At 37.4% G+C, this 15612-nt stretch overlaps 1 protein-coding gene and 1 long non-coding RNA gene across 3 annotated transcripts; one reads left to right on the top strand and one right to left on the bottom strand.

Annotated features, from left to right (window-relative positions):
* Positions 1-3466: 3466 nt before the first annotated feature.
* On the bottom strand, positions 3467-3669 carry LOC111608050. Its single transcript, XR_002752508.1, has 2 exons — positions 3630-3669; positions 3467-3558 (listed from the first exon to the last, which is right to left on the bottom strand). It is a non-coding gene; the product is annotated as an uncharacterized LOC111608050 (long non-coding RNA).
* Positions 3670-9654: 5985 nt separating this feature from the next.
* Positions 9655-13408, top strand: LOC111608047. 2 transcript variants are annotated; one of them, XM_023330357.1, is made up of 12 exons: positions 9655-9849; positions 9941-10095; positions 10418-11105; positions 11644-11704; positions 11887-11937; positions 12010-12054; positions 12126-12187; positions 12266-12329; positions 12524-12577; positions 12785-12811; positions 12899-13052; positions 13131-13408. In XM_023330357.1, exons 4-12 carry the CDS (start codon positions 11660-11662, stop codon positions 13322-13324), a joined length of 696 nt encoding a protein of 231 aa, XP_023186125.1. In that variant the 5' UTR covers positions 9655-9849; positions 9941-10095; positions 10418-11105; positions 11644-11659; the 3' UTR covers positions 13325-13408. The 2 variants fall into 2 exon arrangements, with proteins under 2 accessions (XP_023186125.1, XP_023186124.1); XM_023330356.1 differs by having other exon boundaries at positions 10418-11704.
* Positions 13409-15612: the final 2204 nt, after the last annotated feature.

Genomic DNA, 15612 nt, shown 5'->3' on the forward strand with positions numbered 1-15612 from the left:
TAACACTTTTTAAAGCCCCTTCATCCACAGTATAGGTGGACGTAGGCCTGTCGCGATAAACCGTAAATCGATTAATCGTACGATAAAAAAAACCTATCGACGTCATTTAATTTATCGTCCATATCGTCTCTGCTTGTATTTTTCTCTTTCTATTGATGACGCTGGATGTGTAGGCTCAACTCCGGCGCTATCCACTGACCCCTCCCTTCCTCATTTTTTAGGAAGGGAAAAATGAGAAGGGAGGAGGAGGGGACTATTACGTCAGGTAGTCAGCGCGCACATCATTTTGTACTGCTGCAGCTTTAGAGCCCCGTGAGGAGTTAGCAAGGTAAAGAAACACTATCTCATATTGGGGGAGGAGGGACTCGAAATGGAACTCGTTTCAAAGCCGAACGCAACTGCCGCAGTGTGGGAGTATTTTGGATTCAAACCAAATGACCGAGGCGAACCGCTGAACCTTTGCGAGCCGGTATGTCGCATTTGTCATAAAATAGTAGCAACTAAGGGTAGCAATACAACCAACTTGTACGTGCACCTAAAGCACAACCATCCAGTAAAGTTTTTCCAGCTGAGGAGGAAAAGTACAACCGGTGGCCCGTCTTCGTCTTCAAGTTCGCGACAGTCCACCGTCATTGAAACATTTCATCGACAGGAAGCATACAAAAAGGACGGCGCAAAGTGGTGCGCGCTCACAGACAGCGTAGTTCGCTTAATTGCTAAAGAGATGCTCCCATTTAATATTGTTGAAAAGCCGGCATTTCGAAAAATGTTGCAAACTTTTGATAGACGGTACGAAATCCCCGGAAAAACATACATATCACAAACGGCAATTCCACAACTTTACAGCAGTATTAAAGAGGACATACTGAAGGAGATAAAAGACATTTCATTTTACTCTGCTACGTCGGATATGTGGTCAAGTTCAAATATGACTCCTTATATGAGCTTGACCATTCACTATATAGCTGCTGACTGGACCCTGCACTCTAAATGTTTAGAGACCAGGTATGTCCCAGTTCCAGTGTTGAGTGTTCTTTTGAAAATAAAGGATATACATCTTTGGCAAGAAATCGCATGCATTATTTCGTCATTTCCATTAAATCAGTGTAAAAAGGTCTTCAGACAATACTATCGTCTATCGCAATAGTTTTTTGAGACAATTAATCGTTCAGCAAAATTTGATATCGTGACAGGCCTAGGTGGACGAATATGTGATACATGTGGTGTTGCTTGACTTACATAAACAGAGAATTCCCTCGGAGCACTGGAGATTCTGGAAGATGGGGATATCATCTTATGACCCAGCGACACATGAGTGACAGTGGCTTTGTGGGACAGTTGGACGGATAAACGTCCTGGGAATCCTGCAAAGGCCCAGCATTGTCCAGGATTCAGATGAGTTCTTCTTCTGGTGGTAGAAGGTAGTCAAATTTCTTCTTCATCTCCTGCAGATCTTCGTGGAAACCCTCTGGGAGCTTTTCTTGATCCTTATCCAGAGACAGAAAGTTTGTCACAACATTGAAATTAACAGCTTGTTCTCAAGTTTGTTCAGGATATTTAAATCAGAGTTAAGATTAGGAAGAGAAAACCTACCATGTCCACTGAAGTTAGTGAAACTATTGACTCTGAAGGTCTTAAGTGCAGAGCAGAAAATATGCAGCTACATCCTGATGAACATGAGCAGAAGATGACAGTCAGTGACATAACAGAAAATACAGACTTTCTACAAAACTTTCAAATTGTTTGTTTGTGGAAGGAGAGTATTTACCAGACAAGAGCAAGATGACAAAGATGATCCCATTACGTTCTAACTGACTGACAATCCCATCTTTTACATTAAAAAGAAAATCAATATTCTGGTAGTCATCTTTAATTTTACTGTTTACTGGGCGTTTTTTTTCGGCTACTCCTGGCTCAAGATGGAAAAAATACAAGTGTTAAAATATGGAAATTGTTGGTTTCCCATTAGAGTCGTAGTATCCATTACTCATTAAACGAAGGCTTCGTTTCAATATAGCTGCACAAAAAGAGAAAAGACAATGTCATGGAAGAGGGGTTGCTGACTAACACAAAGCATCTTAAATACACACATACATACATATATATACAGTATGTATATATGTGTGTGTGTGTAGGGGACAACTTCGCTGAAACACGTGGTTTGAGCTTTCACGGTGTTCGTAGTTCTCAAGATCAGTGGTCCTCAACCCCTGGGCTGCGGACCAGTACCGGTCCGTGGACCAATTGGTACCGGGCCGCGCAAGAAATAATTTTTGATTTTCCAAACCTCTGTGACCACACACGACACGAGCTGATAAAAGTCCAACAGATTCAATCGGTTTGTGTGTCCAGCCTCACAGCAGGAGCAACACACCACACATTAACCGATTCCACTCACGAACATCTCGATTCCAGAAGAAAATCCAGTCAAAACCCCAACATACCAAACGTGAATTTAGAATAATCAAACATGGATGACAATGTAGAAGCAGTAGTGATAGTTTGTGGACTCATTTTAAGCGATAGAAGACATAACAAAAGAAAAGATGTTTGATAAAAAGACGGCGGGAGCAGCCGCTCTACTTGCTGCACTATGATTTGGAGGTGAGTTATATTTTTTTGTAGTTAACATTTTTAACTGAATAAACATAACCACATATAATAAACATATATAAAAATGACCTTTACACATAGAAATAAACATTTCCACATATCAGTCCAACGGACTCTCAGTTGCCATGTCAACTGTTTGGGATTCCCGCCTTTCTTACGTCACCGCGCTTTCTGATTGGCTGTCACATTCAGGGGCGCAACTACATACTTTCCGAGGTGTATGCGAACATGTCATTTTCCCCTAAATAACATAAACTTGTACAAGTCATCTTTAATTAAGGTATCAATAATAAATGTACATATATGTGAATAAATTGCTGCCTACAGGGCAATTAAAAAAAGAATGAAACAAAAAACAGGGCAATATTTCATAATGTAATATATTTGAGCCAAAGAGCCACTTCTGTTAGCCTGTGTCTAGAACCGCCTGTGTGCTGCAGGTCTGAGGTATTTTGTTAACATGTTTTCTATCATTCTTCTAGCTTGATAGGAAGCCTTACCTCCCCCTCTTCCGTTTTCTGCCCCAGAGATTTTTTCTGCCCCATCTTTAGCTCTCTGTTGTCCAGTGCATTACTATAATTCAAATTTTAAAGAAAAAAACCCCGCCTCAGCTCGTTCTCGAAAGGCCTCTGCCCAAGATACCTGTAGAGGGGAGATGCGCCTAATCAGTGCTGTTCCTCTGTTATTGATCATCAACATATGCTTATTGTGTGTGTTAACAATATCAGAAAAATTATCACCCGAAAGAAAAGCAAAAATAACAATAATAATTAAGTCTCTTTTGGGGTACTCCGGTCATCCTGTCATGGTTTGATTTAGTTTGCGGACCAACATGCAGAAACCACACGCTGGATGGAAAAGGTAAGTGATTTATTTACAACAGGACAAATTATATTCAGTTCTCTGGACTTCGGCAGGAGGGCGAGGGTCGCCCGACCAGGTGGCCTGAAACGAGAGCTGAATTATAATGGGCTCGGAGTGAGAGAGTGTGGAGGAGGAATCAGGAACTTTCTTACATTTGGCGTGGATCTTTCAGAGCGTGGGGGTGAGGTGCGAGGGTCCCCACGCCTTGAGAGGGTCTTCGCTGCAGCCTGCGGAAAGGGGCGGTGACGGACCACTGTCAGTCTCATACCTTATATGGAAATTGGACTATTACATTCCGGAAATGAAGGGGGCGCTATTTTCACAGTCACTAGTATAAATACCTTAAAGAAGCGGGGTAAGAAGTTTGAGAGGTTTCACCACTGACATTTGCCACGCGATCCACAATGCAAAAACCAGGAAGTCAGCAAAAGGTACTTTCTACCGTATTAAATCCCTTTTTTACAGAGTAAATCAATACGCTTTTCTAGATTAGTTAGAAAATATAATTGACAGCTGTAAACGAGTGAAATTCGTAGTTCGGGAAGGCTAATTTTAGCATGTAGCATAGCTAATTATTTCGTGCAGGCCACCGTTAGATAAAAATCTAAAAGTAGAAAATGTATAATTGAAAAATGTATTTTATGCTCAAAATTTGTTTTTTTATTTAAATTTCACAGATGCACGTATCAATTTGTAACACTGGGATCGGAGCTAAAATTGTTCCGTACTGCATGAACAACAAGTACTACTGTCCCCTTTGCTCATACAGTGCGGATGAGTCTTACAAGGTTAAGAACCACATTGCAAGAACTGCTGTGGTTCAACATAACGGTATGGAAAAATACACTAATGAATGTTTTTTTTTACACACTTATCAGTTCTCTCGTGTTTTTATTTTATTTTATTTTTTAAGGTTAATATTTTTTAAAATATGTTTTTGTACACCAATGTTCAATTTCTGGAAAGTCTAATATTTTTTATAAACTAACAGCTTTCTTTATAAGCTATCAGCTGCCATCATAGTACCCAGAGATGAGTACATCTCTGGGTATTTTCAATGTATTTCAATGTATTTTTAGTAACTGTGCAGCAAACTACACATTTAAAAGTAACAAAGTATTTTGTGAAATGGCTATTATTAAGTACTGTTTTACTGATTATAACGTGCAATGTAATATTACCCATTTATTTAAGCAGACATTAATAAAAATGAAGTTATGTGCACTGTTAGGTATTTTAAAACCAAAAAGGAAACATTTTAATACAAGACAACAAATTAAGGTTAGAGGAAACCTAACATAAACAACTTTTATCTGTGTATCGTGTTTAAATTTTTTGTGTATTAAAATGTGTTCTTCATTCAGTGAAGTTACTCACATTATGTTGCATGTAAGAGTATAACATTTTGAAAAATGGTCCTAATTATTTATTTTTTTGTCAAAATTACAGAGTAATTGAGTTAATCTGATTAGTTAATCTCTGCCCATGGCTGTTTGAGCAATATCACTTCTAAAATTTAAATTCATTTTTTGCAGAATATATATTTGTTATCTGGAAGCCATTAATTGTTAAATCCTACAAAACAGTAACAATGTTAAGGAATGTACAGTGATTAATTCAAACATGGCTTTTTTTCTACCAATCAATTGTGTATTTAATAGCTACTACTTTTATTGTAGTAGCTATGAGGCTACTAAGAAAAACAGGGATTCATTCTCCCTGTTCTGAGGGATAATGAATCACATCTTGTTTAAACATATCTGCAATGTATATAAATGCTTTTTTAAAATTTTACTCATTTCTTTTTGTTACTGCAGAATTCCATATCTTCAGATGTGGCCTACCATGTAGAGACACCACTCACTTCCATTGTCCTTACTGTTTTTCCACCATTGACAGAAGGGACAGGTTTGTTAATCATTTGGTTAATCACAGAATGACTTTTCACATGGTGTCCAGCTGTGCAGCAGCCCAGCCACCTGTCCACCTACCAGCTACAGACATCCAGGCTACACAGGCGCCTGTCCGTCCAGCAGCTACAGACATCCAGGCTACACAGGCGCCTGTCCGCTCAGAAGATATGATTACATGTGAAATGTGCAATCTGCGCCTGAGAAAAAAGAATCTTCGTATTCATTTGAAAAGAAAACACCATGAAAAAGTGGAGCTGATTTCACAAAATCATCATTTAAGGAGTCAGTGTGTGGATGCAAAAAAAGGTGTTTTTGCTGTTCAGAAATCCTTTTGTGGTCCATCAAAACCTATACATGTAATCAAAAACACCTGGTCACAATTTCACAGATCAGAGTGTGAGCTTGACAGGTGTAATGTGAATGCACAATTTGCCAAGCGAAGTGGGATTTTGCCTTTTGAGTGTGAACACATTCAATCATTACGCTTTTGTCCACGCGCCACAGACTCAGAAGGACCTCTGTCTGAAACTACCCTCAACATCCTGGTTGACAACTTATGGTTCAGTGTTAAAAGAAAAGAAGAACTTTTAAAAAATCAGCAAGAGGCGCTATCAAGTAATACGCCGTTTTCAGTTCTTCTTTTTGGCAGTGGGACAGACACAACTTTTCACGTGTCTATCTTTGAACCAAAAATGGCATTTTTCAGCAGACTTGGAAGGGTGATTGTCACTTACGACAAAGGAAAAAATACCTGGCATTGTGCATGTACAGAGGGCAAAAGGTCCTGTACGCACAAGGCTACGGCAAAGTGGCATCTTTTTGAAAAAATGCCAGACATGTTCAAAGCAGCAGTACATTCAGAGGAGGATGTTATGTGTGGGACAACAGTATCAGAATGTCAGGAGGAAAGTGGTTCCATTACTGATGATGCAGCAGAGAGGATAATCAAGTATTTGATTTACCACAAGAAAATACCTGCTGATCTTCCTGACAGTCTTATCACCAGAAGTAGAGACGCCAAGTCTCTCAATGGGTTCCCCAAACATCTGATCCCATCAGAGACTGAATGCACAGAATGTGGACAGCACGCCAGTCTTGGTGACCCTCAGTTGTTGTCTTCCACTGCTAAAATAGTGACTCTGACAGGAGTAGTTAAAGGTTAGTAATTTAATGTACTCCGCTGTAAGTACAAGTGCACAGATTTATTTTTATTTCCATAAGAATAATATTAATATTTTAATTCTATCATGTCAGCATAAGATCTTAATAGTAACCTTTTTAATATTCTCGTAGGTATATCAACATACAGGAAGACTTGCCCCAACTGTTCGATGGTTTACCGATATCAAGACTGGGAAGATGGTATTCACAACTTCAACGATCACTTGCTGCTGTCCATACATTTTTGTCTGGTACTGAGGAATGCATTGCAGGTTAGTTGCATTTTTTAATTATTTGTGTAGAATGTGGATATTATTTTTAACACAATACAATAAATGGTTAAACATGCATTAATGAGCTTTTCATCTAAAGGCATCACTGTGACTTTGTAAATGTGCCTTACTTATTTCTGTAGACTCACACTGCTGTAAGTCGCATAATCGAAACTATCGAATACACAGAAGGAGAGAACTTTCCTTTCAAGGATCGAATCCTGCAGGCATATCTGTCGTTTGAAGGTCTAAGTGACCATGATTACCAATACTCATGTGATTCATGTGGGTATCATCCTGCAATTGTTGTCATGGATCTACATAAGAAAGGTGTTTTCAGCATGCCAGGTAGGTCTTTATGTTTGAAACCTGCATGGATCAAAATACTGTTATTTGAAATTTTTGACTCATCTGAAATTAACATTAAAAAAATAAAATCCTGTGTTTTTTGTTTTATTTTAATAGTTAGTGAAATACCAAACCCACCTCAGCAATATAATGGCGAAGTTAATGCGCGCTCATTTTGGGAAGCGGTTACTATGGAAGTGATTAGCCGTGGACTTTATCCACGTAAGTCTGGTGTCTACTCAACAGATAAATGGGAAACATTTTGTGTACCAAGTAATTCATGTATTAATGTGACTCAAATGTTTTTCCTTGTCTCCATTGTATTTCTCAGCTGGCTGCAAGAATCCTTTTGTTGTAAAGCCTACTTATCACAACTGGTCCCCCTGGATTGGACCACAGACAAGACGATCTGACATTTTGATCAACACAGAGAGTGAAAAAGTCCACTTGCCTGATTCCGACAGTGATGTAGACCAGTTTCTCACAGAAGAGCGGCTTGCAGATGAGGTTCTCAATCTCAAGGTAGTCTCTTTTTTTTAATTTATTTTCAGAATTTTCCGATTGTGTTTGTCTTTCAGGACAGTTAAATAATATTAAAAATAACTAACTTTTGGTTTTATTTTAAAGCTACCTGAGATCAGGAGACTCTGCAGTCAATGTGGAATTGACAGCAGAGGTTCTAAGATGGATCTTGTGCTCCGTCTGCGGGACAAAATGGCTTCTAGAGCCACATATAACAAGGTTTTTGAGAAAGTGTGGGGTGCCTCTGGTAAGTGTGTGACAACTCCTAACAGAAAATGTGTTAACCCATAAGAAAGTATGACCTTGAGAAAAATAGAAATTACCAAAAAAACATGCCTTGTGTATCTGCTATTTTGAACATATAACACGTTGTCATAGTAATGTCAATGCTATTGTTAAGCTTAATTTAGTACACAACAACAAGGACCTAGATAAGTTGTATGCTGTACTAATAAGAATATGATTTGTTGTTTCAGGTGGATGGGCTGTAATCACTTGTCCCTGTGGCATTATTTATTCTGTAAAGTTTAACCTGAGAGCGGAGAGCCCTAGAGACTTTGCAGACCTTCTTTTATCCTGGAAGTTTTTTCCCAATATTACAGTGTATGACTACCCCAGGGGATTGGTAAGTCATCTAAAGAAGAGGTGTGCTAAGGATACCCCATTTACCATCCATGATGGTAGATTGGTTGAGGCCACCCCTGAAAACATAAGACAAGCTACTGAAAAAAAACTTGCTGTAAACTTACCCTGGTTGAAGCACAGGAAAGAACCAGAAGACAAGGGAGGGCATCCTGTCACTGGCTCATTAGAGCATTATTGTCTGAGTGACGTTTTCCACCAAGGCAATAGTAAGGATGAGAAGGATGTCTTGCGGAAGATTGAGATGGTTCCGGAACTGGCAGGAAGATTAAACAGCCAGTGTGCAGAGCAGTGTTGTATAGTAACGAAGTAAAAATACTTCACTACTTTACTTAAGTATATTTTGGAGTACTTCATACTTTCCTGGAGTATGAAAATGTTTGATGACTTTCACTTTTACTTCACTATATTTCCGAACTTAATTGCGTACTTTTACTCCGATACATTTTCAATGTGTGGTTTAGTTACTCGTTACAAACACGCGAGAGAGAGAAACAAAGTGTTTTGACCCCACCTACTGATTAGCAAGTAGCAAGCAGGCTACCGAACAAAGTCGTAGCCTGCTTGCCTGGGCTTGATCATCACCTCCAATAGGATACACCTGTTTCACTTCTCCCATTGTTGGGGAAATCAGAAGTCAGAACACCTTACACCGGGCGGGTGGGGGGGCCGAACACAGAAGAGTGCTGCCCACTGACGCGGCTCAGGGATTACGTGACACGCAGCGCCGTGCCCTACAATGCACTGTAAGCTATGTAATGTGTTTTGAGGCAATTGACCAAAATCCCGGACAATTTTTAAATTCCCCCCGGACATCTTTTTAGGTCTGAAAAGTAGGACATGTCCGGGAAAAAGAGGACGTCTGGTCACCCTAGTTCAACGGGGGACAGAAGCCATAGCGATAGCAATTTAGACTAAATTTAACGAATATAGGAAAGGCATGCAAGTTCAAAACCACAAACCATTAACATGTGCTACTCTTTAAAACTGGAACAATTTATTAGCAGGTTTCATTTTGCCTGCACTTGGTTGGGTACATTATTTTAAGTTTATTTGACAAGTTTACCAAAATATAAGAAATGTCATTCAAACTTGCCTTGTTTTACTTTTTACTTGTACTTTTCATTACATTACTTGAGTACATCCATTTTTACAGTAATTTCCATACTTAAGTACAAGAAGTTTCAGATACTTTAAGACTTTAACTCAAGTAACATTTCAGTCAGTGACTTCGACTTTTACCAAAGTCGTATTTTGGAGAGGTACTTGTACTTTTACTTGACTCTGAGATTTCAGTACTTTATACAACACTGGTGCAGAGCAACTATTTGCAGGCATGAGGAAAAATAACTACTTCCTGAATATGCTCAACCCATCCACGCACATCTTTCTGCAAAGAAACATCCTCCACCATTTCAATCTTAGGAAGAACACAAAAACCAAACAAAACATTCTAAAAGTTGCGGGGCCGCATGCAAATTTGGTCCTAGACAAAAATGGATGCATCATAATGGGTAATGCTCAACTTTTGTGTTATCGTTGTGGTAGTCTCTGAAATTAAAGCACAACACATATATTAATGTAGGACTGTTTCTGTTGATAAAGGCTGTGAGAAAAACCAGCAACATGCTTGCAGTTTGGAAGCCAGCGTTATTCAAACTCACCAATGTTCTCTTGATGACTCTTTGACAAGCTTACAAACAACTGGAGCAAATAAATTCACCTGGACTCAAAAGCCTAATAACACAGAAATTACTTTGGTAAATATTTATATCAATTTTGCTTGGTGTTTGTTTTTTTAATATTTCTTTCTGTGTTTTTTTTTTTTTCAAATAATTTTTAGTACTTATAGTTGTGACATGATCAGGTGTTTGAATTTTAGTTTAAAACAAAAGACACTGCACAACAGTGTTCCCAATATTTTTCTGTTAGAGACATCTGTTATGATGTGAAATTTCTAACAAACAAGCAGTATAAGCACATTGTAAGTTGTGGATATCAGTAAACATACTTGAGGAATGCATGATATTGTGCAAAATTAAGTTAATAAAATGTATTTGTCTTCCATTTTTCTTTCCTAAGCTTGCTCAAGTATTGGACCAAACCAGAGATCCAGCTGAATATGTTGCTTGTGTTGATGGGCAGGTCCTCACCAGAGGAGACATGTTCACTCTTGGTTTATCGCAAGACATGAATGGGCAGGTGAGTTTAAATATTTTTCAAGCCATATCAGTGTTAAAGTTGTTTTTTATGTTGTTAAAATATGACTGCTACAATTCTTCAAAGATTCTGAACTCCTGTCTGAAAGTTGTTGAAAGAATGTGCATCAACAAGGTATGTCAATTTATGTAACCTACATTTGTTTCATGATATTTGAGAGGTTGGAATCGTATAAAAACTAAAAGAGTAAATCTCATAAACGTGGAAATGAAAAACAATGTCAGGCATGGTTTCGGATGTGAATTTAACATAGATGACAAAAAAGTGTCTCTTTACTTTGAACTTCTTGATTGTCCCTTTTTTATTATTATTTCTCTAGGGCATCAAAGTTTTTGCAGGAAACAGTCATGTAGTCCACACCTGGTTTCCACCTCTTTCCCTTGACCCAGCACAACACCTACCAGTACATCCTGTTGATAAATTTATGTTCACCTTTGGAGGTCAGATTCACCACAATATATTAATTATTTGATTTAATTGGAAGCCGCAGGCACAAGATCTGGACTGGGTTCTGATTCCTGTGTGGCATCCTGGACATTGGACACTATGCGTTAGTACAATACTTATTTGATATTCACCTTCATATTTACTGCCTTTCTTGAAAGTAGTCAAATTCATTCATTAATGTGCAGTAGTGTTCACCATCAGTGCGACATATTATTTCAGATTCTGAAGCCTAAACATAGGGAGATTTTCTTCCTTGATTCTATCAATGGCACTGGCTTCACTGATGAAAACCGCATCAGAACATTAAGGTTTTATAGGAATAAGTTTGAGTGTGGCATGTGTTCAATATGTTGTTCCGTTGTTCCACGGAGGCAAAGGTTCAGCATTAATCTTCATTTTTATGTAACAGTAAATATACAAATTGAATTTGTGAATAACATTTTAATGTCTGAAATTTGATAAGACACACATTTTGTAAGCAGTTTCTTGTTTCTTTTTAACAAAGACATGGGTTAAAGCTGGACCATCAAGAGACCGTTCTGTCTCACATCTGTCTTGCATTTTCATACATCTTTATAATTTTTATGTTGTGAAATATACCCTTGCTAATTTTTAACTTCTCTTATGATTTGCATCATCAGAGAAGTCTGTCTTCAGATGTCATCTGGTCCATGGACAGAATTTGTTGGCAACGATGTTGAGGTGAGATGTTATGATGGGACACTTGTGGTTCTTAAGAGCTGCTTATTTCAAACCGTTCCTGCTTTAAATGTTTATAAGCAATACTGTGGGTAAGGCTGTTGTCCTTTACCTCAATTTTATAGTTAAAGTAATGACGCATTACTTTTCTCTACCCTGTTTGAATTTTCTCTTAAACACCACAGGGATTGCCGAAACAAGGACTGTCCAACAACTGTGGAATGTTTGTAGTGATGGTAACATCCGCTTTCACCCACCATATTGTTGTATGGTTTGTGTAGATGTAATAATCAAAATTTTCTCAACAGTATGCACTGTACTTTGTGATGGGAGCATCATTTGATTTCAGCGAGGTAAAGAAAAAGATGAGAGTCTATTATTTCTGTTTGATATTTCATTAAATTTCAACCTGTGATGTACACAGAATGATATGATGACAATACGAAGATGGTGGTCTCTCACTCTCTTGACAAACTTCCCTGTGAAGTAAGAACAATAATGTACCACATCATGTTACAAATATGACAGTTTTTTTAAGAAAACATCCCTTTGTCCTTTTTAAAGGTCCAGAGAAGAACTGCAAAAGGAGAGAAAGCGGAAAAAAGTTGAGGAAAGGGAAAAATGTGAGGTGAGTTGTAGCTAAAATTCATGACTTTGTATTTTCAAATCATGTAATTTCTATTCACAGTACACTTTTGGTGTATGCTTATTTTTTTAAGTCTGAAATAAAATCAGGATAGAACAATTAAAAGGGTTGAATGACTTTTTATGTTATTTGGGCTTGCATTAATCTTCCACTTAAAAAAATCTATATTTTTACAGACTCTGTTTGCTGATGACCACAACTATGCCAAAGCAACCGAGGCACAAATTGAGGTTAGTTTTTAAAAATATGCATAACTAGTAATTTTGATTTGTGTATCTTTATGTGCAAATGAAACTACAACTCTAAATGATTTAGGCAAAAAAAAAAAAGTAAAATGTATTATTTGGACAGCGTTTTTTATACCATTACAGATGGATAGGATAAGGTACTGACAGATACTAAGTCTTAATTATTGTTTCATGCTCGTCACCATTCAGGTACAAAGTATACCGCCAATCTTACAGGTAAGATTCATTCATAATCATGTCATAGCCATTCTTCCAGGATAAGTCTTGCAATGCACCTGTTTTTTTTACTATCATTATTTTCAGATGCCTTTGATTGTCCTGGAAGCTATTCTCCAGGAGGTAATACTGGCACAGGGAGACACAGCTTACCTCACGTTGGCATTGACATGCAAGTCCTTTGAAGCCATTGTGTCTGACCCAGTGTTCAGGAAGAAGACTCACTTTGCTTGGTTGGATGGTAAGGACCTTTCACTTTTTTCACCTAAAACATGTGAAATTAGATTTCCACTACATAAAATAAGTTTTTCATTAACAGGTGAGATCAACTGGGAAAATTTTTCTGAATCATTCAAGGCAGAAAACAGGATTCCTTTTGCGGTTATCCAATGTTCTTCCTGTAACCGGCAGTATAAAGACTCTGTGGGCTTCACCGGGCATGGAAGACGAGGAGAGTTCCCTCGTTACTATTGTGATGGCATACCTGGACACTGCCCTGAATGCCAGTACTAAATGCAAGGAAGATATTAGTTTTTTTTCTTTTTTTTTTATGATGAAGCACATTTGCCTTTTTTCTTGTTCAGTCATTTGTTTTTGAAATATGTTAATAAAATATTATGTACATTTTTGAATGTTACTTTTGTTGTAACTCATTTGATTGAAATTATTTAGTTTTTATAGAAATGGTGTCATTTCCACACAGTTACATTGTGGCTGTATTTTGTTGTAGAGTAGAGCCAATAAAATGGTTGTAAATATATTGTAACAGTGTTGTTTAGTATTTGGATAACCTTGATTTAACAATTTAAAATACATGCTAAGTTCATAATTTTCAATATTTTATATGTGTAAATACAATGTTTCCTATACTTTTTCAACAATGACTGGAATCAATACAAATTTCATTTACAAACCTGACATACGGCACAAACAGAAACACAAATGTTTCTGCTTGTTTTAACAGTCAGAATGAACTGTTTTATAATAAAGCAAGCACATACAGAAACATTGTTTAGTTACAAAGTTATAATCCAAACATAAGATTAAAGGTAAGCTGAGCAAAAGTAGAGATCAGGTGGAAGTGATGGAAGCTCAGGTGAGGAGCAGTTGCACATCAAGCCGGAGTTTCTGAAGGGTGGAGGAGATAAGACCGGCGCCGTGATCAGGTGAGATGAAGACAGTTATAGTTACAATTTACACAGGTTTAATTTATGTATCCAGTGAATTTATTAAAAAAAGGTTTTCATATAGAAAAAAATAACTCCTGAACAGCAGATCATTCTCTCTGGCGGTGACCAGCGCAGCGTCTACGGCCGGGTCCGAAGATTATTTCTTATCAAATAAAATTTCTAAAACCTACTTTCTGTGTGAGTCTTTCCAGGTTGAAGCTGAATTTAAAGTTTTAAATGAATCACTGGGTTCTGCAACAATTGCATATTTAAGGTCTTTGGAGCGCAGTTTATAAATTGATTGCAATTAGAATAGATTTGTAATTTCTAAATGGAATAGTGGGACACCAACCAGTTTACTGGTTAAGACATTATGGTAAACAATAACAGTTGAGCTTGTTAGAAGTTCAAAAGTCATTTAATTTGTTAGTGAATTATATTCAAGATATGAATAATAAGAAAAATATTTGGCAAATAAACAGAATTGTGAATGAACGGACCAGGTTGGCCAAAATTGTTGACCAAACCTCTTTTCCATCTAGTCCTTATGAAATAATGAAAAGGACATTGTATATTAGATTTTAACTTATTTATTTTAAGAATACCATTCACAACATCTAAAACTATTATTTGAATTTCAACACCAGCAAGTATTTGTTTATGGATGGACTGGCGATGTGTCCAGGGTCCATCAGCAGCTCTCACCACCCCGCTATATGTGTATAATAATTAATGGAATGGATAGATGTGTTCTTAATGTAATGTACATTTGTCTCTAAAATATTAATTTAATTTGTTTTATGACTTTTGTTTGGGATAGTTAGGGTGTAAAGATAGATAAATACATCTCCATGATTCCTTCTTTTAGATTGTTTGTTAATATAATTTTAACATCCGAAAAGAAAGATTTAATAAACGTAATATATAACGTATCTCATTTCCTTAACGTTTAATTTGTAATTAATTTTAAATGTTAAAAGTGTTATTGGGTGTTTTGAAAAGTTTTGAAAGTGTAAGTTTTGAAAGGGGTAGTCAAATAAAATGCGTTATTATTATAATTATGAAAACACGGCGCACCCTTCATTTCCTTATTATTGTTTATTGTAGATTGTTTGTTACTAATGTAATTTTAACATCCGAAAAAAAGATTTAATAAAGATAAAAAAGCGGACATACCACGTGACTGACATACCACGTGACTGACATACCACGTCACTAACATAACGTAACACGTGGTATGTCATTTCCTAATTAGTAATTAATTTTAAATGTTAAAAGTGTTTTTGGGTGTTTTGAAAGGCGTTGTGAAATAAAATGCGTTATTATTATTATAATTATTAAAACACGGCTGGTACAGGAAATGGTGTCACTGGCGCCCCCTTCATTTCCGGAATGTAATAGTCCAATTTCCATATAAGGTATGAGACTGACAGTGGTCCGTCACCGCCCCTTTCCGCAGGCTGCAGCGAAGTGTACTTGCACGCCTTGCACTGCCGAAGCAGTGCAAGGCGGAATCGCGGGTGGTTGGAGCGAGATGGGGTCGGTGGAAACGGCGGAGCAGGCAGGTATTCTCGGCAAGTTCTTGAAAAGAGAAGACAAAAATTTCCTTAAACAAACGAACAGGACTCAGAG

The sequence above is a fragment of the Xiphophorus maculatus genome, chromosome 3 (assembly GCF_002775205.1).
Source record: "Xiphophorus maculatus strain JP 163 A chromosome 3, X_maculatus-5.0-male, whole genome shotgun sequence".
Lineage (NCBI taxonomy): Eukaryota > Metazoa > Chordata > Actinopteri > Cyprinodontiformes > Poeciliidae > Xiphophorus > Xiphophorus maculatus.

Coding starts and splice junctions, on each gene's coding strand:
- LOC111608047 (XM_023330356.1), top strand. CDS start 11,627: ATGATTTGCATCATCAGAGAAGTCTGTCTTCAGATGTCATCTGGTCCA. Junction 11,705..11,886: donor TTGTTGGCAACGATGTTGAG/GTGAGATGTTAT, acceptor TAAACACCACAG/GGATTGCCGAAACAAGGACT. Junction 11,938..12,009: donor GTGGAATGTTTGTAGTGATG/GTAACATCCGCT, acceptor TTTTCTCAACAG/TATGCACTGTACTTTGTGAT.